The 27,703-nt window shown below is 46.4% G+C and overlaps 1 protein-coding gene across 2 annotated transcripts in view; it reads left to right on the top strand.

Moving 5' to 3' along the window:
• Positions 1-27,703, top strand: part of sez6b (seizure related 6 homolog b) — a 133,825-nt gene that overhangs the window by 42 nt on the left and 106,080 nt on the right. For both annotated transcript variants that reach the window (XM_064975089.1, XM_064975088.1), the window contains exon 1: positions 1-364. This exon is cut by the window's left edge and continues 42 nt beyond it. In XM_064975089.1, the coding sequence (XP_064831161.1) occupies positions 292-364 (73 nt within the window). In that variant the 5' untranslated portion in view covers positions 1-291. The remainder of the gene's footprint in view (positions 365-27,703) is intronic.

The raw sequence follows: 27,703 nt of genomic DNA, 5'->3' as shown, positions 1-27,703 counted from the left end.
CGGTGCTGAAACGACGATGGTGAGCTGATTTGAAGAAAGAGAACGGCATACCCAACGAGAAATCGACTTAGCGAGCGTTGGAATTGAACAGTCTCTGTCTAACAGCTGATAACGACACCAGGACATAGCTCTCATAAGTGTGGAGCGCCTGTGCTGCGCAGTGTGCGATCCCGAGGTCTCACGGCAAGTGGCTTTTGCAGAGCACGAGCAGTCTCTATTTCGTTTTAAGGAAAAGTGTTGATCCCAAGGACATTCTTTTCTGTTGGCAGAGGACCGCTACTGAAAGGAAGCATGAGTGCGGCACGAGATTACAAAGTCGTTATGATGGTTCTCTTTGCAATGATGACGGACATAGGCGCTGAAGGTAAGATGCTCAATCATATAACGGAAGGCTATTTGGTCGCTTGTGCACATGTGTATTGCAATGCAATTCTGTTTCCGACCCGCCGGTGTTATCTTGCCACTGTATCCAATTATGTGTGACTCTTTTTGTTGGTAGGCCATCTGGGAAACTACAGATTAAGATATGTTTGTGGGAGGTCAGTCACAGTTGGCTATCGGTTGCGTTTCCTCCTATACTGAGGTTTAAATGGTCCCCTTACGGCAATTCTTCTCAAAGAACTCACGTAGAGAAGAGGATATATCGTTATATTAACGGCAGATGTTGTAGCCTACTATTATATTGTTAGGCTATATTATAGTTTTAGGCGATACAGTAGCCTGTGTATTGCCTGCAATGAAGAATTCACCACAAGCCATACTAATTGCAATTGGCTATCCGGTTAGTTAAACACATTCATTTAAAGAAGTTATACATTAACAAGTGATGGTAATTTAGAAATCATTTAAGCAAATTACAAATCCAAACTTTAAATAATTGTAAGTATTGTAACAACTTAGACAATCGTAGACTAATAAAGTGTGGTAAACCTATCTTAATTTGTGTCAAATATCATGTCCTTTGAAGTGTATTTTAATTAATTATAGGCCCATATATAACCTACATGGATGGAAAATGTAATTAATTCTTGCTTGGCAGTGGGCCAATCATTTTTAATAATTCATGAATATCGTGTCAATGTCTATCTCATATTTTAAGAAGTGTGTTCAAAGGAGATCTAATCATGAAATAAGATGTATATTAGTTCTAAGAACGTTGGAATGACCTACATTGGTTTTACAGCTGGCTACACTATTCCTGCCTTTGATTTGACAACATTACTGAATAAAGTACTATCTTATTGAAAATCCTCGAGCTGCGCGCTGTATGGGTAGAGGGGTTAGGATAGTTTGGAATAAATAAACCTATAAAGACAACCAGACAATATTTTTTTGGCCTGCATCTGATAATTCTACCCACATTAATATTTGTTAAAAGGTTGGTCTTGACTTGCACCCACGATGTACTTCACACGATACTCACGTAAACATGCATGTCACACAACGTCGACCATGGCAGACCCATCATACATGTACAGTATATCCAATCTGCAGAATATGTTTGCTTCTGTTTTTCCTCCATATTTGAGTGCCCCTGTGCGTCAGTTTGTGTCACATCAGGAAGTATTGAAATTCCAATGAAATAATTCAAATCCGAATTGAAGATAAATACGGTACAATATTTAAATAATTGGTATTTCAATTCATATCCTGAATTTACTGAGATAAAAAAACGATTTTGAGGAAATGTTTAATAGAATAGAACAGTATGAACAAAGGAAGAAAAAAGGGAGGGTATCAATGTTTTGGGAAAAGACGTCAGACTTTTGCAGAATCATGCACATATTTATCTGATAAAGTAATACATCAACCTATTATAACCACAATTTATACAGATTTTTAGATCCACGAATACATATCCGATATTATAAAGAATAGCTATTAAACAGCTCCTTCACACGTGCAGCTGGGAAAACCTGGCCCCAGAGGGAATGTTCATATTCTGCATTGATCCCACATCACAGTATCAGCCTGACCTTTTGACCTCAGAAGTCCATGGGCATCCCTGTCCTTATCAGTCACCTTCTATTGAACCTCTGAAGCTGCAATTTACTGCAGAACAGAAGCACCTGTAAAAGCACTCTAGCTAATGTGAGGCTCCATCAATCCAGTTTGAGCACTGAGCGAGAGGCTCAGTGAGCTAAAAGCTGGAGCCCATATTAAATTGATAGCATTGTGCTGTGCTAAAAATGGGTGACAAATTGATGAAGAATGGGTGAGGGTAAATATAGGTTGACTTAAGGTTGGTCAGTAATACTCCATATTTTTTTGTTGTTGAATCAATGTACAGTCCACTGAGTGTACAACACATTAAGAACACCTGCTCTTCCCATGACATAGATTGACCAGGTGAATTTATGTGAAAGCTATGATCCCTTATTGATGTCACTTGCTATATCCACATCAATCAGTGTAGATGAGGAGACAGGTTAAAGAAGGATTTTTAAGCCTTGAGACAATTGAGACATGGATTGTGCCATTCAGAGGGTGAATGGGCAAGACAAAATATTTAAGTGCCTTTGAACGGGGTATGGTAGTAGGTGCCAGGCGCACCAGTTTGAGTGTGTCAAGAACTGCAACACTGCTGGGTTTTTCATGCTCAACAGTTTCCTGTGTGTATCAACAATGGTCCACCACCCAATGGACATCCAGCCAACTTGACACAACTGTGGGAATCATTGATGTCAACATGGGTCAGCATCCCTGTGGAACGCTTTCAAGACCTTGTAGAGTCTATGCCTCAATGAATTGAGGCTGTTCTGAGGGCAAATGTTTGTTTTTTTTGTACCCTGAGTGTATTTACAATCTGTCCATAGATATAGTTAATCTCATAGGCTGCATTAATTGAGGGCAGGATGCAAAAGCCTGCGTAGTTGTGTGTCAGGGGCTCTAATGTCAACATGCTGTTTCACAGCACATTGTGTGTTTCTACTGGTTTCATGTTGTGTTTGTGAGAATCATAGGGGAGGAAGACGTTTGTGTCTGCTCATAGCGAGAAGGCATAACCCCTGCTACTCCTCCCTAATTATAATAAAAATTACAATACAATCTCAGCACTATCATTGATGGTGCAGAGTGCTGTGTCTTTATTGGCCGATAGGGGGCACATGAGGCCAGTGATGCTGCCGCTTTTGAGCGTCCACTCTTGATATGGTTCTCGGGGTGGACTGTAATCATAATGGGAACAGGAGAGAATCAGTTCCCTCTCCCGGGAACATCCTATTCCTCTCTGCCCCTTATACTGTCCCTGTGCGACGGATCCCTGTGCTCGGACACTTTCCACAACTATCCGGCACCACCATGAACTATGAGTGGGAGGACAGTAGACTGGAAAGGGGAGTTTTGATCTTATTTTATTAGGATCGTTTTGTCCTCATTTGGACTAATCTTCCAAGAGTCCTTAAACATGAAAATACAGTTTTCACATATAACACTGTTACAAGCATACATAACACACTGACATATTGACCAGATAAATACTCTAACTGTCTGAAAATATAGATTGATTCCTTCATCTATCCCACACAACCTGCCAATATATTTTACTTAAATGGTTCTAAAATATTGTTTGAATTTATATATTGAAAGGTTTTTGGTTTGCTCAGATACATTGTTCAATTTCTTTATTGCTCTAAATCAAAATGTTATTTAGCCTATTTCTCTTTTCTGTCTGGATAACACAGAATGTGGACAATCTATTCCTAGTATTTACTGAATGTCTGCCTCTTACCAACTGAATACTGTTGTGAATAGAGTTTGACCGTTTTAAATGAAATAAGCCTGTTCTTTTCAATTATCTTATTGCTTGATGACCAACCAAGAGCATTGAGTATGACTACAACAGAACAACCATATCTCCACCTTAAAACAATCCTTGCTGCTTTGTTCTGTTCAATCTGCAGCCTCCTAATTGAACTTCCTGATGTCCCCAGACCACAGAACAGTAGTTCACCTGACTCTCAATTAATGATTGGGTTGTTTGCTTAAGAAACTTTCCCAGTAAATATTTAGCTATCCTTCTGATCATGCATGATTTTTTTTTTACATAGTATTAATTATTTGAGACAACCATGATAAGCAGTTGTCTAGCTGCACACCAAGTAGTTTGGTTTCTGCCACTTCCTCAATTTGTACTCCCCCCATACTTAATTATATCCCATGCTGTGTTGGCCTTTTCCTGGTGGAACAGACCAACATAACCTTGGTTTTCTTGGTGTTCAAAACAAGTTTGTTCTGGTAATCCCACTCCCTGATATTTGCAAGATGTACTTGTAGAGCTTGTTGTACCTGTTAAACTGATTGTCTTGCTGTATAAATTGTAGTATAATCTGCAAATATAGTAGCTTGAGTTTCAGATAAGGCATAAGGAAGGTTGTTGGTATATATTAAGTAAAGAAGATGTCCAAGGCAGCTGCCCTGCGGTATTCCACAGTTTAAAAGGGGAACAAAATGACCCATTGATATAAGTGGACTGTTTCCTGTCAGTTAGATATGACTGTACCCAATTCAATGCTGTTCCTTAACATAATGCAATAATATTGTCAAAATTATTTTATGGTCCACTAAATCAAATGCTGCACTAAAATCTAAAAATATTACACCCACAAACCTTCCATTATTCATAGCATTGAGGTACTGGTCAGTCATATCAACCAATGCAGTGGTAGTGGAATGGTTGTTGCGATAAGCATACTGATTGGCTGTAATCAGACCATTCTTTTCCAGCTACTCCTATATTTGTCTACTCACAATACCCTCCAATATCTTACTGAGTGAAGGGAGCAGACTGATTGGTCACCTATTGGCAGGAGTAATGGGTTCTTTGCTGTCTTTCAGGATTGGACACAGTTTAGCATGCTTCCATACATTTTGCAAATGTCCCCTTTTCCAGTGACCAACTAAATCTGTATTTCAGAGGAGCTGAAATCTGGGGAGCATTATGGCAAAGTAAAAAGCAGCAAAATGATTGACAATATCAGCTGTTTTTGTTATTGTTCTCCCGTCAACATCCACACTCGATGGGCATGATGAAGTAGATGTACCAAGTAATGTCTGTGAGCTTTGGAGTGAGGCTCTGTGTCTGTTTTCTCCATATTGATGCCCTGATAAAAAACCTAGCCGAGCGCTGAGCTGAGCTAGAGGGCTGGAGGGCTGGTGGTCTGGCGGTGTAGAGAGCCAGGGGACTGGAGGGCTGGAGGGCTGGTGGTCTGGCGGTGTAGAGAGCCGGGGGACTGGAGTGCTGGTGGTCTGGCGGTGTGGTGAGCCGGGGGACTGGAGAGCTGGGGGGCTGGGGGTCTGGAGGGCTGGTGGTCTGGCGGTGTGGAGAGCCGGGGGACTGGAGGGCTGGAGGGCTGGTGGTGTGGAGGTCTGGAGGGCTGGTGGTCTGGGGGTCTGGAGGGCTGGCGGTCTGGAGGGCTGAAGAGCTGGTGGTCTGGTGGGCTGGTGGTCTGGGGGTCTGGTGGGCTGGCGGTCTGGAGGGCTGGTGGTGTGGAGGTCTGGAGGGCTGGGGCTGGAGGGGTGGTGGTCTGTATGGGACTCCCTGCACTGCCACCTCTGTCATCTACTGACACAGGTCTGATAGGAGATTAGTACGGCTAACTGAGAGTGAGAGAGAGAGAGAGCGAGAGAGAGAGAGAGAGAGAGAGTGAGAGAGAGAGAGAGCAGGAGAGAGAGAGAGAGAGAGAGAGAGAGAGAGAGAGAGAGAGAGAGAGAGAGAGAGAGAGAGAGAGAGAGCTGAGACAAATGGCTGGTGCAGGAAAGACTGGCTTCAGCTAGAATAACATCAAACACATGCACACACACACACACACACACATGCACACCCTTGGAGTCCACACACACACACATGGAAACACACATGCATGTACACAGAAATGGATCCTCCTGTTTTAAATTATTGAATCAAGTAGATCTGGACACAGAAAAATGTTCATGTGATGTAGTGAATTGAACAAAAGCGCCCGCCCATATTCCCCGTTGGTGTCTGTGTGGGCGCAGAGCACAGCTTTTCATTTTCAATTATCAATCACCCCGGACAACCATACGAGTGCTGAAGGGTAGGTTTTAGAACAAGCTTTTGTGTGTGTGTGTGTGTGTGTGTGTGTGTGTGTGTGTGTGTGTGTGTGTGTGTGTGTGTGTGTGTGTGTGTGTGTGTGTGTGTGTGTGTGTGTGTGTGTGTGTGTGTGTAAAAGCAAGAAGAATCCGTTTGAGAGATGTTACATTTTCCAGATTTGAAGTTGTCATCAATCACTCTGTATTGCAATATTAGAACAAGTGTCATCAATCTAAAGCCATGTGTGATGTCTGAGGCTTGGCACACAGAGTCCAATTATGAAGGCCTCATTTTTGCTGTCCTTTATGTTTTATTAAGTTAAGCTTTCCATGTTGGAGCTCTGAGCTTGACCTGAATATTCTTCTAATTGTAGCGGTTGTTTTTCTCCCTATAGCACACAAACACTGCATCTCTCTGTGTGTGTGTGTGTGTGTGTGTGTGTGTGTGTGTGTGTGTGTGTGTGTGTGTGTGTGTGTGTGTGTGTGTGTGTGTGTGTGTGTGTGTGTGTGTGTGTGTGTGTGTGTGTGTGTGTGTGTGTGTGTGTGTGTGTGTGTGTGTGCATGCAAACACACACACACGCTTGCAAGGAGAAATCATAATCGAGCTCTGCTCAGCTTTTTTAGCTCCCCCCTAATTACTGGCTATTAAAAATGTATACAACCATCTTCTAAGCTTGTCTTTAAGAGTAACATTTGACTGCCATTCATGTTATATAAAAGAGTATGAATATAGATCTTGGAGGTTGTGATGAGAGGTGATGTTCTAGAAAGAGTATTTCTCATCGTCCGAGAGGATGTCACGTTCCTTGACACACTGCAGGTGTAGATATTGTAGTCAAGATGACAGACCTTTTATGAAATTGATCAAGGCACAAGGCGAGTCCCAGATGCAGACAAAGGAGGCAGATGGTTGGAGTCTTAGAATGTTTATTAATCCAGAAAGTTTTAGGCAAGAGAATGGTCGTGTACAGGTTAAAGGTCAAAGCCAGTTCAGAGTCAAATAGGTACTGAAAGGCAGGCAGATTTAAGATCAGGGCAGGCAGGCAGGTGGGAAAGTAGTCCAGAGTCAGGCAGTGGTCAAAACCGGGAGGACTATCAAAAGAGAATAGAAAAGGAGTACAGTGAAAAACACTCTGGTTGACGTGACTAAACATACCAGATGAACTGACACAGAGAGACAGGAAACACAGGGATAAATACACTAGGGAAAATAAATGACACCTGGAGGGGGTGGAGAAAATCACAGGGACAGGTGAAACAGTTCAGGCGCGTGACAGAAAACAAGGATATTGAATACAGGCTAAACAGGCTGAACTTCCACCCAGCTTCCTTCCTCCCTTCCTTCCTTCCTTCCTTCCTTCCTCTCTCTCTCTCTCTCTCTCTCTCTCTCTCTCTCTCTCTCTCTCTCTCTCTCTCTCTCTCTCTCTCTCTTCACTCTCTTCTCCCTCTCTCTCCTCGTTCCTCTCTCCTTGTTCCCGCCGCAGCGAAAAAGCAATTTGCTCTGTGTGTCAGTGATCTGACGCAATCAGCATTACTTCACAGCAAAAAAAAGCTGGAAAGAGGGGACATCTCCTTTAATTAAACACCATAGATGCTTCGAGATTTGATGAAGATTATATCATTTGGGAGGATTTAAAATGTTCAACACATGCTTTTCTATTACCGGTGATTAACCTGTCCCAGTGAGCTCCTCCTTGTGCTATCAGAGTCTATTCAGACCATGAATACCCTTCAAATTGTTTCAGAGTTTCCCTTTTGACACACTCAATTGGAATGAGTGTTATTGTAAACCAGCTGTTGGTTCCCGTCTCCCGGGGAAGGAAGGAAGAGGGCTCAGTCTGATCCCGTCTCCCGGGGAAGGAAGGAAGAGGGCTCAGTCTGATTCCGTTTCCCGGGGAAGGAAGAAAGAGGGCTCAGTCTGATCCCGTCTCCCGGGGAAGGAAGGAAGAGGGCTCAGTCTGATTCCGTTTCCCGGGGAAGGAAGGAAGAGGGCTCAGTCTGATTCCGTTTCCCGGGGAAGGAAGAAAGAGGGCTCAGTCTGATCCCGTCTCACGGGGAAGGAAGGAAGAGTGCTCAGTCTGATCCCGTCTCCCGGGGAAGGAAGAAAGAGGGCTCAGTCTGATCCCGTCTCCCGGGGAAGGAAGAAAGAGGGCTCAGTCTGATCCCGTCTCCCGGGGAAGGAAGAAAGAGGGCTCAGTCTGATCCCGTCTCCCGGGGAAGGAAGAAAGAGGGCTCAGTCTGATCCCGTCTCCCGGGGAAGGAAGGAAGAGTGCTCAGTCTGATCCCGTCTCCCGGGGAAGGAAGAAAGAGGGCTCAGTCTGATCCCGTCTCCCGGGGAAGGAAGGAAGAGGGCTCAGTCTGATCCCGTCTCCCGAGGAAGGAAGGAACGAAGGAAGGAAGGAAGGAAGAGTGCTCAGTCTGATCCCGTCTCCCGGGGAAGGAAGGAAGAGGGCTCAGTCTGATCCCGTCTCCCGAGGAAGGAAGGAACGAAGGAAGGAAGGAAGGAAGAGTGCTCAGTCTGATCCCGTCTCCCGGGGAAGGAAGGAAGAGGGCTCAGTCTGATCCCGTCCCCCGAGGAAGGAAGGAAGAGGGCTCAGTCTGATCCCGTCTCCCGGGGAAGGAAGGAAGAGGGCTCAGTCTGATCCCGTTTCCCGGGTAAGGAAGGAAGAGGGCTCAGTCCTATCCCGTTTCCCGGGGAAGGAAGGAAGAGGGCTCAGTCTGATCCCTTCTCCCGGGGAAGGAAGGAAGAGGGCTCAGTCTGATCCCGTCTCCCGGGGAAGGAAGGAAGAGGGCTCAGTCAGATCCCGTCTCCCGGGGAAGGAAGGAAGAGGGCTCAGTCTGATCCCGTCTCCCGGGGAAGGAAGGAAGAGGGCTCAGTCCTATCCCGTTTCCCGGGGAAGGAAGGAAGAGGGCTCAGTCTGATCCCGTCTCCCGGGGAAGGAAGGAAGAGGGCTCAGTCTGATCCCGTCTCCCGGGGAAGGAAGGAAGAGGGCTCAGTCTGATCCCGTCTCCCGGGGAAGGAAGGAAGAGGGCTCAGTCGTATCCCGTTTCCCGGGGAAGGAAGGAAGAGGGCTCAGTCTGATCCCGTCTCCCGGGGAAGGAAGGAAGAGGGCTCAGTCTGATCCCTTCTCCCGGGGAAGGAAGGAAGAGGGCTCAGTCTGATCCCGTCTCCCGGGGAAGGAAGGAAGAGGGCTCAGTCTGAATAGATCTTTTGACACATCCCAGGCGGTGCGGCGAGGCACTGAGATGACGGTGGAACTGAATGCTGTCATTCTCTTCTCCTCCATCTTCTCCCCTCTGCATGCGTGTCTCTCTGAATCGAGCCACTGCCCCTGAGAAATGTTTACCCCAGCTGCTGTCAGTCAAAGCAGGTTCCCTGAAGGCTGTGTTCATCTGGTTTACTTTATCTCCATCTCTGAATGGAATAATAAGTCTCCTTTGTGACAAAAGTCATCGAGTTATAGTATATAACTCACAAATCTGAATAAACATCAGAGTAAACACGCAAGTTAACATCAGAGTAAACATGAGAGTAAACATTCAAGTTAACACCAGAGTAAACATCCGAGTGAACATCCGAGTGAACATCCGAGTGAACATCCGAGTGAACATCCGAGTGAACATCCGAGTGAACATCCGAGTGAACATCCGAGTGAACCTCCGAGTGAACATCCGAGTGAACATCCGAGTAAACATCCGAGTAAACATCTGAGTAGTTCTACCTGTTTACGCTCCATTACTGGGAATGCAGCCCCCTGTCATCTTCAAACGTCATTTATGCTCCAGTCTATTTCTGCATGGCTTGTACCGTTCCAAACAAGAAACAAACCTGTTCCTCTCTTGTCCTGCCTCTTTGTTACATACTGCACAGTACCATCCTGTGGCTCTCCAGTTCTTTCTCCTGTTCTACTTGAACACTCAGTACCGTGGGTCTGGTCTGAAAGCAGAGCTATAGAACATTAACGCTATGCATGTGTGAATGGCTGGTGATGTCACATAGTAGCCTTTGGTTTCTCTCCCGGCTAGCTGTCTGCTGAGAGGCTTGGGGACGTTCATTACAAATCAATGGCCAATTTGGTCTGCACTCTGGCCATATGTCCCCATGCATTACTCTCCAGGCTGTCTCCGCCTGGCTCTACTCCATAATGTAAATAAATCCTGCCTCCCATTTATATTGTGTTGCTTGGGCCAATGACCTGACGCATACAGTCAGTAAGAGACTTAACATCATGCTTGAATTGAAATCCACTAGAAAAGTTTCCGGAGCTAGACAGTTTGCTTTTTTCTCATGTGTTCTTATTAAGATGAAGTTTGGTGTTTCTTTTTTCACACACTCCTCATCTGCTTTTCTATTCCCTCCTCCATCGCTACCTCATCCGTCCTCACCATGAAGCTCAGTCAGTCTATCGATCTGACCACTGAGGAGGAGAGCAAACGTTAGTGCAGAGAATCAGTATCAACACATCCTCTCCTCTCCTCTCATGGATTAGGAAACTGTGTACACCTGGCTAATTGGGGCTGGCGTGTGGTATACATGCAGAGCTGAGGGCCTCTCTGGAACCATTAGGCCCTTGGACAGCTCTCTTTCTTTCCCCCACGTTTGGTTCACACTGCCAGGTCGTGTCTGGAGGGCTCTTCATCTAGACGGGCGAACCAGGATCAGACCAGGAAACCAGCTGTGGTCGTGTGCACAGGCAGCAGGTAAGAACTTTCACAGGAAGCAGGTCAACACTTCCACAGGAAGCAGGTCAACACTTCCACAGGCAGCAGGTCAACACTTCCACAGGCAGCAGATCAACACTTCCACAGGAAGCAGGTCAACACTTCCACAGTCAGCAGGTCAACACTTCCACAGGCAGCAGATCAACACTTCCACAGGCAGCAGATCAACACTTCCACAGGCAGCAGGTCAACACTTCCACAGGCAGCAGGTCAACACTTCCACAGGCAGCAGGTCAACACTTCCACAGGCAGCAGATCAACACTTCCACAGGCAGCAGGTCAACACTTCCACAGGCAGCAGGTCAACACTTCCACAGGCAGCAGGTCAACACTTCCACAGGCAGCAGGTCAACACTTCCACAGGCAGCAGGTCAACACTTCCACAGGCAGCAGGTCAACACTTCCACAGGCAGCAGGTCAACACTTACACAGGCAGCAGGTCAACACTTCCACAGGCAGCAGGTCAACACTTCCACAGGCAGCAGGTCAACACTTGCTTAACTCGTCTGAAAGTAAACAACACACTTTGTTTCTTCTCATCAGACATGTTTTGGACCTTCGTGTTTTATGCAGGAGGGGTCAAGTAGATAGGGGTGATCGTGCTGTTTGTTTGTTCTTAGTTGGTCAACTTTTTTATTTACCATGATGACAACCACAAGACTGACTGTCCTGAATCCATTTGGTGGAATATGGGCCCTATACCACTTGTACCGTAATTGTTTCTTCCCACCATCACACCCATCTCACACTTGGCTTTTACCATAAAGTCTCTCAGTCCGCATAAAGATGTGATTCATGTGTTGCTGTGGATTTTCCTCACTTCACTCTATATACTTTAAGGCAGTCCTACGGGACTTGCTCCTGCTCGGAGTACAACTCAGACGTCCATGGCTTACGTCAAGGACGTCACATTGTTACGAGCAATAGGCCGAAACGCAAAAAGATTGTTAGTTAAAGCTGTTACTAGATAACAAGAGACCTTCCTCACTCTCCATTATCTCTCTTTCTGAATGAGCATTTTTAGTGAGCGTTATTAGCCAGCTCTGTTCATGCCCTTCGTAGTGGGGATGTATTCAGCTCTGACAGACTCTAGCTATGATATGGAACAGTTTGTGTAAAGTTCTAGTAGTTCTGTTGGGGTTATTCTCAGCAGCTCTCTGTTCATTGCCACATATGTACATACTTTGTAGTCAAGCTGTTTCACAGCTTTTGCTTATTAACAGTTAGCCAACCCATCATGCTCTCCTTGAGGATGATATGAAAGCAGATACTGTCATGCAAGCTGCTGTGGGGAGATGTTGCCATATTAATACTATAGAGCTCCCCCCCCTTCTGTTGTCAAATACGTACATCACAGTTCTAAAACATGTTTTTATTGTACATGGTAGTAAATGGTAAAGTGTAAGACATGGTAAGTTTAAATGTATGCTTTGCGCCTGTGAATTTGATTCTTCAAAACTGATTTAGGGAACATAACACAGAGGTTGTGAGTGAATGTTGGCCCTGAACCTTTTGAAGGATATTATTTTAGGAGGAATCACTCTGGGCTTATCAAGGTTGGCATTGGCAATTATATGAGTAGAAAGGGAGACTAAATGTCCCTTCTCCCATGCCTGTGGAGCAGAACAGTCTGTCTGTCATGAACTGACCATATGAAGCACTCGTGTCAGATATCCTTGGAGCCCTAGTCTCTACGGTAATAAAGAGGAATAATGCAAATCCTTGGAAACGGCGGCGGATCCCATCGGAAGGAATCAGCATCGTCGTTATTTACCTTGCTGTCAGACTGGCTCTAGCTCGGCACAGAGAGGTAAACAGATGGCCACTGAAGGCCCCAAGAATGGAGATGCATAAGTAAGACAAATGCTGCAGCTCAGGGTTTAGGTGTTAATCTTACGACATACACTTTCAGTTCAGGTTGTATACAGAATAGTGGGGTTTTACACAGAGGGATTCATAGAGACACCTGAGGCTGGACTTTTAGCCTGTTCATTGAGCATAGCTTACCTAAGTTAGATAATGTGAAGAATATTTCAATGGCTAAAGTTTATTCATTTTAATCTTCCTTTTCAATGTTGACACAAAAGCTGGCACTGCTAGTTATGTTGGGAAGGCTGCTGCATTCCACATCAATAATAGTTGAATTTCAAACAAGTTTTTTTCATAGGACATTTCTGAAAGTCAATGAAACGAGGTTATTTACCCAGTATGCAGGACACATTAACTCTGCAGGGAAAATGCTATGTCTTGAGTGGTTGGAGGATGTGAATGAGCCACACGCAGGGAGAGAGGGAGAGGGAGAGGGAGAGGGAGAGAGAGAGAGAGAGAGAGAGAGAGAGAGAGAGAGAGAGAGAGAGAGAGAGAGAGAGAGAGAGAGAGAGAGAGACCCTACTACAGAGAGAGAGAGAGGCCCTACTACAGTGACAACCACCTGCATTCATCCACAGAGCATCGAGCTCTATTCCAATGTTGAAAATTACCAGCTGTCTTCTCTCAACATAAAGACACTCAAGCAGCCTTTTCAATCAATCCTCCATTTTCTCTGCACCACCTGGGCATGGATGGAGGAGAAAGGCAAATGAAAAGCACTTAGTTCAATCCGTTCCCCAAACACTTATTTATTTAGAATTATACAACAGGTGTGTCTAATCCTGAATGCTGATTGGTTCGGGTAATTTGCTTAATATTTGTAGAAAGCAGGCAGGCCTGTGGGAATGTACATGGTTATTTGGACATGGGTCTTTGTGTCTTTCTGCCATGGTCAAACATCCTGTCTCTATTGGTCTCTCCGAAACCTGAATAAAATACAGGGAATCTCTGTTTTAGAGATATTTCCCTTCCCTGAAAGTAGTAATTTGAGGGATACAATTAATCTTGTACTATAATTGAACATAAGGTTGCCTGTTTGGTGGTTTATCCAACCCCCTCAGCAATAGTGTTTCTCTTAAATCTTCAATCTGAAGCTCTTCAGGGATTTTCATGGATCTCTCTGTAGCCTGGTTCCTTTCCTCGCTGACTATACACATCTATCCCATAGGAGACAGCTATTGGCATACACTATTCTGTCTGAGATATTGATTACTTACCAGGGGACACATTGCTGTGCCCCTGTTGACCTCAGACTTCTGGATGTCTCTGCGAAATCTGTATTTCAGAGAACTGCTCACCCAGAAGAAGTGCTATATTTCCTCCAGCTCAGTCACCATCAAACTGGAAGAAACATTTCCTTTGACGTGACAAGCCAGTTCAAGGTACATAAGTTGCTCTTGGGGTATATAACTGTCAAAGCACACAACCTTCCATTTGAGATAATATCTGAACTAAAATACACAAATCAATTTGTGGTTAAAAGGCAAAGCCATAAACTAGCAGTGCTCTGGGTCTTGAGGACCAGTGAAGCTTATACATGAAAATACATAATTGTTAGATCCATTAGAATACACAGTTTGAAAACACAACTAAATGAGGGATCTCCTCTGGAAACTCAGGGTCTGAACTGTGCGGCTCCCAGGGAAATTGACCAGCTGCTCACTGTGGCCCTGCAGCTCTGCAACCCTGCCCCCTGTGGTACCTCCATTAAACAACGTGTCGTCCTCAATCCCCAGCCGGCGTCACAGAGCCACCATGGCTGCCGCAATGCAATCTACTGCCACCGCAGTCAGTTGACCGTGCTGAAACTGGCCCTAACCTCTGTCATAAAAGATTGGAGGTGTGTACGAGGGCCCTCTGTACTCTGATTTAAAGGGTTCTCGAGTGGAAGAGATGGAGAGCGCTGGAGAGATCGGTCCTCTTTCGTGAAGGCCATGGCTATCGATCTTGAATGGGTCCACTGCATTTATTGTGCGGAGGCAAGGGTTTAGCAAGTCAATGCATTTTTATTCCCGTAGCTCATAGAAGTGGGCTGACCAGAACCTTTATATTGAGATACTTGAAATCTGTGCTTGAAATGTTATTCTAGTGCACAGTCATTTCCCGATAGAAGATGCAGCTTCAGCTGTCAGTGTTTCATTTGTTTTGTGGTGAATTTGTTCTTAACTGACTTGCCTGGTTAAATAAAGGTAAAAAAAAAATAAAAAATAAAAAATGGTGGCCCACCATCGTCCATCCTGCGATTAAAAGGCAATCTGATTGTCAAACTTACAACATCGTATGACCTTGTATGACAGGGTGAATTGCCAAATCGTATTGCTTTGACTTTAGTTCCCATGGCGACACAGCCGGGTACAGTTTAAACACTGTGGGCGGATACTATTGTACAGAGGGATAGAAACACCTTTGAAATGAGTGACAGGTACCCTCATGCCATGGAGAGAATGAAACAAGGATGCTATTAGTCTAAGGACAAATCAAATCAGATTATATTTATCACATGCGCCGAGTACAACTGGTGTAAACCTTACAGTGAAATGCTTGCTTACGAACCTTTTCCAACGATGCAGTTTAAAAGATTTATTTTTATTTTTATAGTAACTAACATAAAAAAACTAGAATGGAGCTGTATAGAGGCAGTAGCAGTACCAGATCAACAGCCCTGTGAAAAGGAAGGATGTGCCAATTAAATGTGTTGTTGGGACTCTGTGTCTAGTCCTTCAGCCTTATTTCATTTTGTGTGGAATTAATAACAGTCTTGCTCTATGTTTGTTGTATGGAAAGAGTTGAGACAAAATGTGTTGTGACAAAATATAATGTGCACCGCACCCACAAGACGGTAGCTGCTAATAGGTAGGACCTGATCAAAAAAGGCAGGATCTCTACCATGAGTAACACTTAGAAAGTCTTGTGCTTTCATGCAGGAAATCTGTGCATCAGTCCTTTGAAAAAGGCACGTTTTCATTCATGAGTGAAGGGCTACAGCAATCTCCCTGTTGCAGGAGCCCTCTGTAAGGAAGAAAGGACAGGGGGTGAATAGAAAATGAAAAAGAGAGAATGAGAGAGTGGAATGTGGTGTTTGAAGGAGAAGAGTTCCAGCCAGGAATTGCTTCATTCCATCTATGTAATTGTCCTTGGTTCCATTGCTGGTAGTGCTGATGGAGGACTGTGACACGCGAACGCACGCACGCACACAGACACACACGCACGCGCACGCACGCACGCACGCACGCACGCACGCACGCACGCACGCACGCACGCACGCACACACACACACACACACACACACACACACACACACACACACACACACACACACACACACACACACACACACACACACACACACACACAGCCTTTGCCTTTGACCTCCCTCCAACCCACTCTGGGAGCTGGCAGATTACATTGATAGTGGTATATTGATTTGCTTTAATTTGCAATATGTCACTCATCTGTGTTTAACTGGGCGCACTGAAAGCTGTCCAGGGAGTACAGTGGTGGACCAGTGGCCCTCAGCAACAACGCAGCCTGGCTTCAGCTTAATTACCCACAGTTAATTAACACTCTGCTGTTGGAACTACTGTGAACACAAATGACGAATGCACTGTTTATACACTGTACTGGATGAATGTAATGCCTCCATTTCATGACCTCCTCACCTCTCTCTTCTCTCCTCTGCCTCCATTACATGACCTCCTCAACTCTCTATTCTCTGCCTCCATTACATAACCTCCTCACCTCTCTCTTCTCTGACTCCATTACATAACCTCCTCACCTCTCTCTTCACTGCCTCCATTACATGACCTCCTCGCCTCTCTCTTCTCTGCCTCCATTACATAACCTCCTCACCTCTCTCTTCTCTCCTCTGCCTCCATTACATAACCTCCTCAACTCTCTCTTCTCTGCCTCCATTACATAACCTCCTCACCTCTCTCTTCTCTGCCTCCATTACATGATCTCCTCACCTCTCTCTTCTCTGCCTCCATTACATACCTCCTCATCTCTCTCTTCACTGCCTCCATTACATGACCTACTCGCATCTCTCTTCTCTGCCTCCATTACATAACCTTCTCACCTCTCTCTTCTCTGCCTCCATTACATGACCTCCTCACCTCTCTCTTCTCTCCTCTGACTACATTACATTACCTCCTCAACTCTCTCTTATCTGCCTCCATTACATGACCTCCTCATCTCTCTCTCCTTTAGCTGCAGTACATTACCTCCTCATCTCTTCTCTCCTCTGCCTCCATTACATGACCTCCTCATCTCTTTCTCCTTCTCTCATCTGCCTCCATTACATGACCTCCTCATCTCTCTCTCATCTGCCTCCATTACATGACCTCCTCATCTCTTCTCTCCTCTGCCTACATTACATGACCTCCTCATCTTTTCTCTCCTTCTCTCCTCTGCCTAAATTACATGACCTCCTCATCTCTTCTCTCCTTCTCTCCACTGCCTCCTTTACATGACCTCCTCATCGCTCTCTCCTTCTCTCATCTGCCTCCATTACATGACCTCCTAATCTCTTCTCCCATCTGCCTCCATTACATGACCTCCCCATCTCTCTCTCCTCTGCCTCCATTACATGACCTCCTCATCTCTTCTCTCCTCTGCCTCCATTACACGACCTCCTCATCCCTCTCTCCTCTGCCTCCATTACATTACCTCCTCATCTCTTCCCTCCTCTGCCTCCATTACATGACCTCCTCACCTCTCTCTTTAGCCTTGATAAGAGAAAGTCTATAAGGAAAGGCAATTTGGAGCAGCATTAACCGTGGCTTGACCTCTGATGCTGCTCCATGTTGTTAAGCATCCTACAGTAAAGTGCTGTGCTGTTGTCCAACACACACACACACACACACACACACACACACACACACACACACACACACACACACACACACACACACACACACACACACACAAACTAACCCTGTGGAGTTCTGCACCTGGATTATCCCATCCCTTGCGGTAAAACTTTTCTCTTTCTCTATTCTGTTTCCCCCTAAAACATGACCTTTTACCTGTTCAACAAACGCTGACCACTGTATGTAGTTCATGTGATTGGGGTCCAGTTGATACCCCTTTCTTAATAAAATGTTGTGCAATGTCTCTTTGAATTACAGCAGTTATGGCGTGTCTACATTGGCAACTACTGTGTAGACGGTAGCTATAGAATCGTTTGGAGGACAAAAGTAAATCTCAATATACAATATAAAGTAATTTTCTAAGCCTAATTTCTCAATGTTAACCTTATTTGAAAGCTGGAGTGTGTTGAAAGCAGTGGTGGAAAAAGTACCCAATTGTCATACTTGAGTAAAAGTATAGATACCTTAACAGAAAGTTACTCAAGTAAAAGTGAAAGTCACCCAGTAAAATACTACTTGAGTAAAAGTCTTTGGTTCTAAAAGTAAAAGTAAATGTAATTGCTGAAATATACTTAAGTATCAAAAGTAAAAGTATAAATCATTTCAAATTCTTTATATTAAGGAAAGCAGACGGCACCATTGTCTTGTTTTTAAAATGTATGGATAGCCAGGGGTACACTCCAACACTCAGCCATCATTTACAGACAGCCAGGGGTACACTCCAACACTCAGCCATCATTTACAGACAGCCAGAGGTACACTCCAACACTCAGACATCATTTACAGACAGCCAGAGGTACACTCCAACACTCAGATATCATTTACAGACAGCCAGGGGTACACTCCATCACTCAGATATCATTTACAGACAGCCAGGGGTACACTCCAACACTCAGACATCATTTACAGACAGCCAGGGGTACACTCCAACACTCAGACATCATTTACAGACAGCCAGGGGTACACTCCAACACTCAGACATCATTTACAGATAGCCAGGGGTACACTCCAACACTCAGACATCATTTACAGACAGCCAGGGGTACACTCCAACACTCAGACATCATTTACAGATAGCCAGGGGTACACTCCAACACTCAGACATCATTTACAGACAGCCAGGGGTACACTCCAACACTCAGACATCATTTACAGATAGCCAGGGGTACACTCCAACACTCAGACATCATTTACAGACAGCCAGGGGTACACTCCAACACTCAGACATCATTTACAGACAGCCAGGGGTACACTCCAACACTCAGACATCATTTACAGACAGCCAGGGGTACACTCCAACACTCAGACATCATTTACAGACAGCCAGGGGTACACTCCAACACTCAGACATCATTTACAGACAGCCAGGGGTACACTCCAACACTCAGACATCATTTACAGACAGCCAGGGTACACTCCAACACTCAGACATCATTTACAGACAGCCAGGGGTACACTCCAACACTCAGACATCATTTACAGACAGCCAGGGGTACACTCCAACACTCAGACATCATTTACAGACAGCCAGGGGTACACTCCAACACTCAGACATCATTTACAGACAGCCAGGGGTACACTCCAACACTCAGACATCATTTACAGACAGCCAGGGGTACACTCCATCACTCAGACATCATTTACAGACAGCCAGGGGTACACTCCAACACTCAGACATCATTTACAGACAGCCAGGGGTACACTCCAACACTCAGACATCATTTACAGACAGCCAGAGGTACACTCCAACACTCAGACATCATTTACAGACAGCCAGGGGTACACTCCAACACTCAGACATCATTTACAGACAGCCAGGGGTACACTCCAACACTCAGACATCATTTACAGACAGCCAGGGGTACACTCCAACACTCAGACATCATTTACAGACAGCCAGGGTACACTCCAACACTCAGACATCATTTACAGACAGCCAGGGGTACACTCCAACACTCAGACATCATTTACAGACAGCCAGGGGTACACTCCATCACTCAGACATCATTTACAGACAGCCAGGGGTACACTCCAACACTCAGACATCATTTACAGACAGCCAGGGGTACACTCCAACACTCAGACATCATTTACAGACAGCCAGAGGTACACTCCAACACTCAGACATCATTTACAGACAGCCAGGGGTACACTCCAACACTCAGACATCATTTACAGACACTCAGGGGTACACTCCAACACTCAGACATCATTTACAGACAGCCAGGGGTACACTCCAACACTCAGACATCATTTACAGACAGCCAGGGGAACACTCCAACACTCAGACATCATTTACAGACAGCCAGGGGTACACTCCAACACTCAGACATCATTTACAGACAGCCAGGGGTACACTCCAACACTCAGACATCATTTACAGACAGCCAGGGTTACACTCAGACATCATTTACAGATAGCCAGGGGTACACTCCAACACTCAGACATCATTTACAGATAGCCAGGGGTACACTCCAACACTCAGATATCATTTACAGACAGCCAGGGGTACACTCCAACACTCAGACATCATTTACAGACAGCCAGGGGTACACTCCAACACTCAGATATCATTTACAGACAGCCAGGGGTACTCTCCAACACTCAGACATCATTTACAGACAGCCAGGGGTACACTCCAACACTCAGACATCATTTACAGACAGCCAGGGGTACACTCCAACACTCAGACATCATTTACAGACAGCCAGGGTACACTCCAACACTCAGATATCATTTACAGACAGCCAGGGGTACACTCCAACACTCAGACATCATTTACAGACAGCCAGGGGTACACTCCAACACTCAGACATCATTTACAGACAGCCAGGGGTACACTCCAACACTCAGACATCATTTACAGACAGCCAGGGGTACACTCCAACACTCAGACATCATTTACAGACAGCCAGGGGTACTCTCCAACACTCAGACATCATTTACAGATAGCCAGGGGTACACTCCAACACTCAGACATCATTTACAGATAGCCAGGGGTACACTCCAACACTCAGACATCATTTACAGACAGCCAGGGGTACACTCCAACACTCAGATATCATTTACAGACAGCCAGGGGTACTCTCCAACACTCAGACATCATTTACAGACAGCCAGGGGTACACTCCAACACTCAGATATCATTTACAGACAGCCAGGGGTACACTCCAACACTCAGACATCATTTACAGATAGCCAGGGGTACACTCCAACACTCAGACATCATTTACAGACAGCCAGGGGTACACTCCAACACTCAGATATCATTTACAGACAGCCAGGTGTACACTCCAACACTCAGACATCATTTACAGATAGCCAGGGGTACACTCCAACACTCAGACATCATTTACAGACAGCCAGGGGTACACCCCAACACTCAGATATCATTTACAGACAGCCAGGGGTACACTCCAACACTCAGACATCATTTACAGACAGCCAGGGGTACTCTCCAACACTCAGACATCATTTACAAAAGAAGCATTTGCGTTTAGTGAGTCTGCCAGATCAGAGGCAGTAGGGATGACCAGGGATGTTCTCTTGATAAGTGCATGTATTGGACCATTTTCCTGTCCTGCTAAGGACATTTATCAGGTAACGAGTACTTTTGGGTGTCAGGGAAAATGTTTGGAGTAGAAAGTACATTATTGTCTTTAGGAATGTGGAGAAGTAGAAGTTAAAGTTGTCAAAAACATAAACAGTAAAGTAAAGTACAGATTCCCCCAAAAGTACTTAAATAGTACTGTGAAGTATTTTTACTTAAGTACTTTACACAACTGGTTGTAAGATTGTCCCTGCAGTAGGTAAACTGCGGTTGCAGTAGGTAAACTGACGGGGGCAAGAAAGTATGTTTAACAGAAAACAAAGTACGCTGACAATAACCTCTGGGTTTTCACCTTGTTATGAGCTCCAACTGCTTTCCCTGATGCTCAGCTATCTGGAGGATTCTTCCTCAGAGAGTTCCGACTCGCGGTAACACAGTTTCTTTTAACCAAATGCAATCTTTGTCAGTGTAGGCATTAAAGCCACTGAAAAGAGAGAAACACTTACTCCTTTAGTTCAGTGCACCAGCCTTGGCCTCAAAATGTCTCCTATATTATTAATGGCCTAGCACTGAATTAAGGTAGAAATGTCAAGAGGAACCACCCATTGCTGGAGCATGTTTTTTTCAGGCTGTTCTTTAGTTTTTAATAAAAGTGTCATGTCTTGTTATGTCTGTTCCTGTCCTTTCTCTTCATTCTCTCTCTTGCTGGTCTTTTTAGGTTACCTTCTCTGTCTCTCATTCCTCAGCTGTTCTACATCTGCCCTAACTAGCTCATTCTCTCTTTCTCCACCTGTTCTCTCTTCCCCCTCTGATTAGGTCTCTATTTCTTTCTCTGTTCCTGCTACTTTCAGTGTCTGATTCTTGTTTGTGTTTTTTGATGCCAGAAGCAAGCTGTCGTCTCGTTTGCTTCCACCTTGTCCTGTCCTGTCGGAGTCTGCATGCATGGCAGGTGCAACCTGCATTATACTACGTTCTTTTGTTCCATTGACTACGTTGGAAGAGGATTAATGCCATTCCTGTTTTTTATTAAAGAACTCTGTTTTCTGTTAAAACCGCGTTTGGGTCTTCACTCAAGTTCATAACAGAAGAATCAGACCAAGAATGGACCCAGCGGCTCCGGACCCTTTTCACTCCGCCGTCGAGATCCAGGGAGCGATGCTAGGCAGACACGAGGAGGAATTGTCTGCTGCTCAACATGCCGTTGAGACCCTGGCCGTCCAAGTCTCCGACCTCACAAGACGGGTTCACCAACTCCACCTCGATCCACCGCCCACTTCCAGGGTTTCCGAGTCTCCGGAGCCCAGGATCAACAACCCGCCGTGTTACTCTGGGGAGCCCACTGAGTGCCGCTCATTCCTCACTCAGTGTGATGTGGTGTTCTCTCTCCAGCCCAACACTTACTCCAGGAGCGCAGCCCGCATCGCCTACGTCATTTCTCTCCTTACCGGACGGGCGCGTGAGTGGGGCACGGCAGTCTGGGAGGCGAGGGCTGAGTGTATTAACCAGTATCAGGACTTTAAGGAGGAGATGATACGGGTTTTTGACCGTTCTGTTTTTGGCGAGGAGGCTTCCAGGGCCCTGTCTTCCCTATGTCAGGGGAATAGATCCATAACGGATTATTCTATTGAGTTTCGCACTCTCGCTGCCTCTAGTGACTGGAACGAGCCGGCTTTGCTCGCTCGTTTTCTGGAGGGTCTCCACGTCGAGGTTAAGGATGAGATCCTCTCCCGGGAGGTTCCTTCCAGTCTGGACTCCTTAATAGCTCTCGCTATTCGCATAGAGCGACGGTTTGATCTTCGTCGCCGAGCTCGTGGAAAGGAGCTCACGTTCTCCGTTGCTCCCCTCTCCACATCACTGCCACCTGCCGCATCACCGCCACCCTCCTCCGCCGGCTCGGATGCTGAGCCTATGCAGCTGGGGGTATTCGCATCTCGGCCAAGGAGAGGGAACGGAGAATCACCAATCGCCTCTGTCTCTACTGCGGCTCCGCTGGTCATTTTGTCACCTCATGTCCAGTAAAAGGCCAGAGCTCATCAGTAAGAGGAGGGCTACTGGTGAGCGCAACTACTCAGGCCTCTCCTTCTGGATCACGCACTACCTTTCCGGTCCATCTCCGCTGGCCCGGTTCATCTGCTTCCTGCAGTGCCTTGATAGACTCTGGGGCGGAGGGCTGTTTTATGGACGAGACCTGGGCTCGGGAACATGACATTCCTCTCAGACAGTTAGGGAGCCCAGGGCCTTGTTCGCTTTAGATGGTAGTTCTCTCCCCAAGATTCAGCGTGAGACGCTGCCTTTAACCCTCACTGTCTCTGGTAATCATAGCGAAACCATTTCTTTTTTAATTTTTCGTTCACCTTTTACACCTGTTGTTTTGGGTCATCCCTGGCTAGTGCGCCATAACCCTTCTATTAATTGGTCTAGTAATACTATCCTATCCTGGAATGTTTCTTGTCATGTAACCTGTTTAATGTCTGCTATCCCTCCTGTTTCCTCTGTCTCTTCTTCACAGGAGGAGCCTGGCGATTTGACAGGGGTGCCGGAGGAGTATCACGATCTGCGCACGGTGTTCAGTCGTTCCAAGGCCACTTCTCTCCCTCCACACCGGTCGTATGACTGTAGTATTGATCTCCTTCCGGGAACTACTCCCCCCCGGGTAGATTATACTCTCTGTCGGCTCCCGAACGTAAGGCTCTCGAGGATTATTTGTCGGTTTCGCTCGACGCCGGTACCATAGTCTCCTCCTCCTCCCCCGCCGGCGCGGGGTTCTTTTTGTTCAGAAGAAGGACGGGTCCCTGCGCCCATGCGTGGATTATCGAGGGCTGAATGACATAACAGTTAAGAATCGTTATCCGCTTCCTCTTATGTCTTCAGCCTTCGAGATCCTGCAGGGAGCCAGGTTTTTCACCAAATTGGACCTTCGTAACGCCTACCATCTCGTGCGCATCAGGGAGGGGGACGAGTGGAAGACGGCGTTTAACACTCCGTTAGGGCACTTTGAATACCGGGTTCTTCCTTTCGGCCTCGTTAACGCTCCAGCTGTCTTTCAGGCACTAGTTAACGACGTCCTGAGAGACATGCTGAACATTTTTGTTTTCGTTTACATGGATGATATCCTGATTTTTTCACCGTCTCTCTCGATTCATGTTCAGCACGTGCGACGCGTCCTCCAGCGCCTTTTGGAGAACTGTCTTTATGTGAAGGCTGAGAAGTGCACTTTTCATGCCGCCTCTGTCCCTTTTCTCGGTTCCGTTATTTCCGCTGAGGGCATTAAGATGGATCCCGCTAAGGTCCAGGCTGTCATTGATTGGCCCGTTCCTAAGTCACGCGTCGAGCTGCAGCGCTTTCTGGGCTTCGCTAATTTCTACCGTCGTTTCATCCGTAATTTCGGTCAGGTGGCAGCTCCTCTCACAGCCCTTACTTCTGTTAAGACGTGCTTTAAGTGGTCCGTTTCCGCCCAGGGAGCTTTTGATCTTCTTAAGAATCGTTTTACATCCGCACCTATTCTTGTTACACCTGACATCTCTAGACAGTTTGTTGTTGAGGTTGACGCGTCAGAGGTGGGCGTGGGAGCCATTCTTTCTCAGCGCTCTCTCTCTGACGGCAAGGTCCATCCTTGCGCGTTTTTCTCTCATCGCTTATCGCCGTCAGAACGTAACTATGATGTTGGTAATCGCGAACTGCTCGCCATCCGCTTAGCCCTAGGCGAATGGCGACAGTGGTTGGAGGGGGACCGTTCCTTTTGTCGTTTGGACTGACCATAGGAACCTTGAGTACATCCGTTCAGCCAAACGACTTAATGCGCGTCAGGCTCGTTGGGCTCTGTTTTTCGCTCGTTTCGAGTTTGTTATTTCTTATCGTCCGGGCTCAAAAAACACCAAACCTGATGCTTTATCTCGTCTCTTCAGTTCTTCTGAGGTCTCCACCGACCCCGATGGGATTCTCCCTGAGGGGCGTGTTGTCGGGTTGACTGTCTGGGGAATTGAGAGGCAGGTAAAGCAAGCACTCGCTCACACTCCGTCGCCGCGAGCTTGTCCTAGGAACCTTCTGTTCGTTCCCGTTCCTACTCGTCCGGCCGTTCTTCAGTGGGCCCACTCTGCCAAGTTAGCCGGCCACCCCGGCCTTCGGGTACGCTCGCTTCCATTCGCCAGCGTTTCTGGTGGCCCACTCGGGAACGTGACGCGCGTCGATTTGTCGCCGCTTGTTCGGTCTGCGCGCAGACTAAATCTGGGAACTCTCCTCCTGCCGGCCGTCTCAGACCGCTTCCCATTCCCTCTCGACCGTGGTCTCACATCGCTTTAGATTTTATCACCGGACTGCCTTCATCAGCGGGGAAGACAGTTATTCTTACGGTTGTCGATAGATTCTCTAAGGCGGCTCATTTCATTCCTCTCGATAAGCTCCCTTCTGCTAAGGAGACGGCTCAGATCATTATCGAGAATGTTTTCCGAATTCATGGCCTTCCGTCTGACGTCGTTTCCGACAGAGGCCCGCAGTTCACGTCTCAATTTTGGAGGGAGTTTTGCCGTTTGATTGGGGCTTCCGTCAGTCTCTCGTCCGGCTTTCATCCCCAGTCTAACGGTCAAGCCGAACGGGCCAATCAGACTGTTGGTCGCATTTTACGCAGTCTTTCTTTTCGTAACCCTGCGTCTTGGTCAGAACAGCTCCCCTGGGCAGAGTACGCCCACAACTCGCTTCCCTCGTCTGCTACCGGTCTATCCCCTTTTCAGTGTAGCCTCGGGTACCAGCCTCCGCTGTTCTCATCTCAGCTCGCCGAGTCCTGCGTCCCCTCCGCTCAGGCTTTTGTCCAGCGTTGCGAGCGCACCTGGAAGGGGGTCAGGTCGGCACTTTGCCGTAATAGGGCGCAGACTGTGAGGGCCGCTAATAAGCGTAGGACCAAGAGTCCTAGATATTGTTGCGGTCAGAGAGTATGGCTCTCCACTCAGAACCTTCCCCTTAAGACAGCTTCTCGCAAGTTGGCCCCGCGGTTCATTGGTCCGTTCCGTATTTCCCAGGTCATTAATCCTGTCGCAGTGCGACTTCTTCTCCCGCGCTATCTTCGTCGCGTTCACCCGGTCTTCCATGTCTCCTGTGTTAAGCCCGTTCTTCGCGCCCCCGCTCGTGCCACCCCCCCCATCCTTGTCGAGGCGCACCCATCTACAGGGTTCGTAAGATTTTGGACATGCGCCCTCGGGGCCGTGGTCATCAGTACCTAGTGGATTGGGAGGGGTACGGTCCTGAGGAGAGGAGTTGGGTTCCCTCTCGGGACGCGCTGGACCGTTCGCTGATCGATGATTTCCTCCGTTGCCGCCAGGTTTCCTCCTCGAGTGCGCCAGGAGGCGCTCGGTGAGTGGGGGGGGGTACTGTCATGTCTTGTTATGTCTGTTCCTGTCCTTTCTCTTCATTCTCTCTCTTGCTGGTCTTTTTAGGTTACCTTCTCTGTCTCTCATTCCTCAGCTGTTCTACATCTGCCCTAACTAGCTCATTCTCTCTTTCTCCACCTGTTCTCTCTTCCCCCTCTGATTAGGTCTCTATTTCTTTCTCTGTTCCTGCTACTTTCAGTGTCTGATTCTTGTTTGTGTTTTTTGATGCCAGAAGCAAGCTGTCGTCTCGTTTGCTTCCACCTTGTCCTGTCCTGTCGGAGTCTGCATGCATGGCAGGTGCAACCTGCATTATACTACGTTCTTTTGTTCCATTGACTACGTTGGAAGAGGATTAATGCCATTCCTGTTTTTTATTAAAGAACTCTGTTTTCTGTTAAAACCGCGTTTGGGTCTTCACTCAAGTTCATAACAAAAAGACTACCAGCTTGCATCAAGCAACTACTAACTGTAAATAAACAAAGCTGTGCTTCAGAATGAGTCACACTGTGTGGTGATTCACAACATGCTGGTGCAAACACATACCATCTATGATTACTCCTCATTAATCTACACTTCGCTACTAACTGTAAATACATGTCCTAACCTGCTCATCCTGTCCACCATCATGGTAGATGGTACGCCATAGTTGCACCTCGTCATAAGGTGTATAGCAGAGGTCCCAGTCAGCCCAGTGCTGAAGAGAAGGCAACACTGTGTCATAATGACTGTTTTCACACTCAGACCATATGAAGTAGAAACTGCAATTAGCGTGTTTCTCATGGCTCATTGAGTCCATTCTCACTCTGAGGTGGGCTCCATAGAAACACAGACTGAATCCACTGAGGTTTGTCTCCAACAGTCCCCATCAGTTCCCCATTAAAGTGTCGTTAAGCCCAGGTCATGTTCACTATCTCTGTCTTACTTGGTTCACTATGGCTGTTACCACCTACACGCCATGAGGGCGATGCCACGGAGACTACAGCAATATGAGTAAATGTAATTCTTTGCCACGTCGTTTAATGACACTGCCAACACACTGGGGCTTTTGCCAACATCTGACTGACTTTTATACATATTAGGCCTACATATTTGACACTCAATCCTCTCTATTTGCCCAGAATTCTATGAAGCACACTATGTTGTTTCTTTGAAAAAGATGCATTTCACCTCAATAGGACAACCTGGTGTTGTAAGAAATCATATTGTTTCCATGGAGTTTTAGGGTGATGAAATGTAACGGAAAGCAATAGGGAGGTACAACTTTGCACAGACTTCAAAGAGAA

The sequence above is a fragment of the Oncorhynchus masou genome, chromosome 9, assembly GCF_036934945.1.
Source record: "Oncorhynchus masou masou isolate Uvic2021 chromosome 9, UVic_Omas_1.1, whole genome shotgun sequence".
Classification (NCBI taxonomy): Eukaryota; Metazoa; Chordata; class Actinopteri; order Salmoniformes; family Salmonidae; genus Oncorhynchus; species Oncorhynchus masou.
The sequence above is the reverse complement of the archived record's forward strand: the minus strand, read 5'-3'. Positions and strand labels throughout refer to the sequence as shown.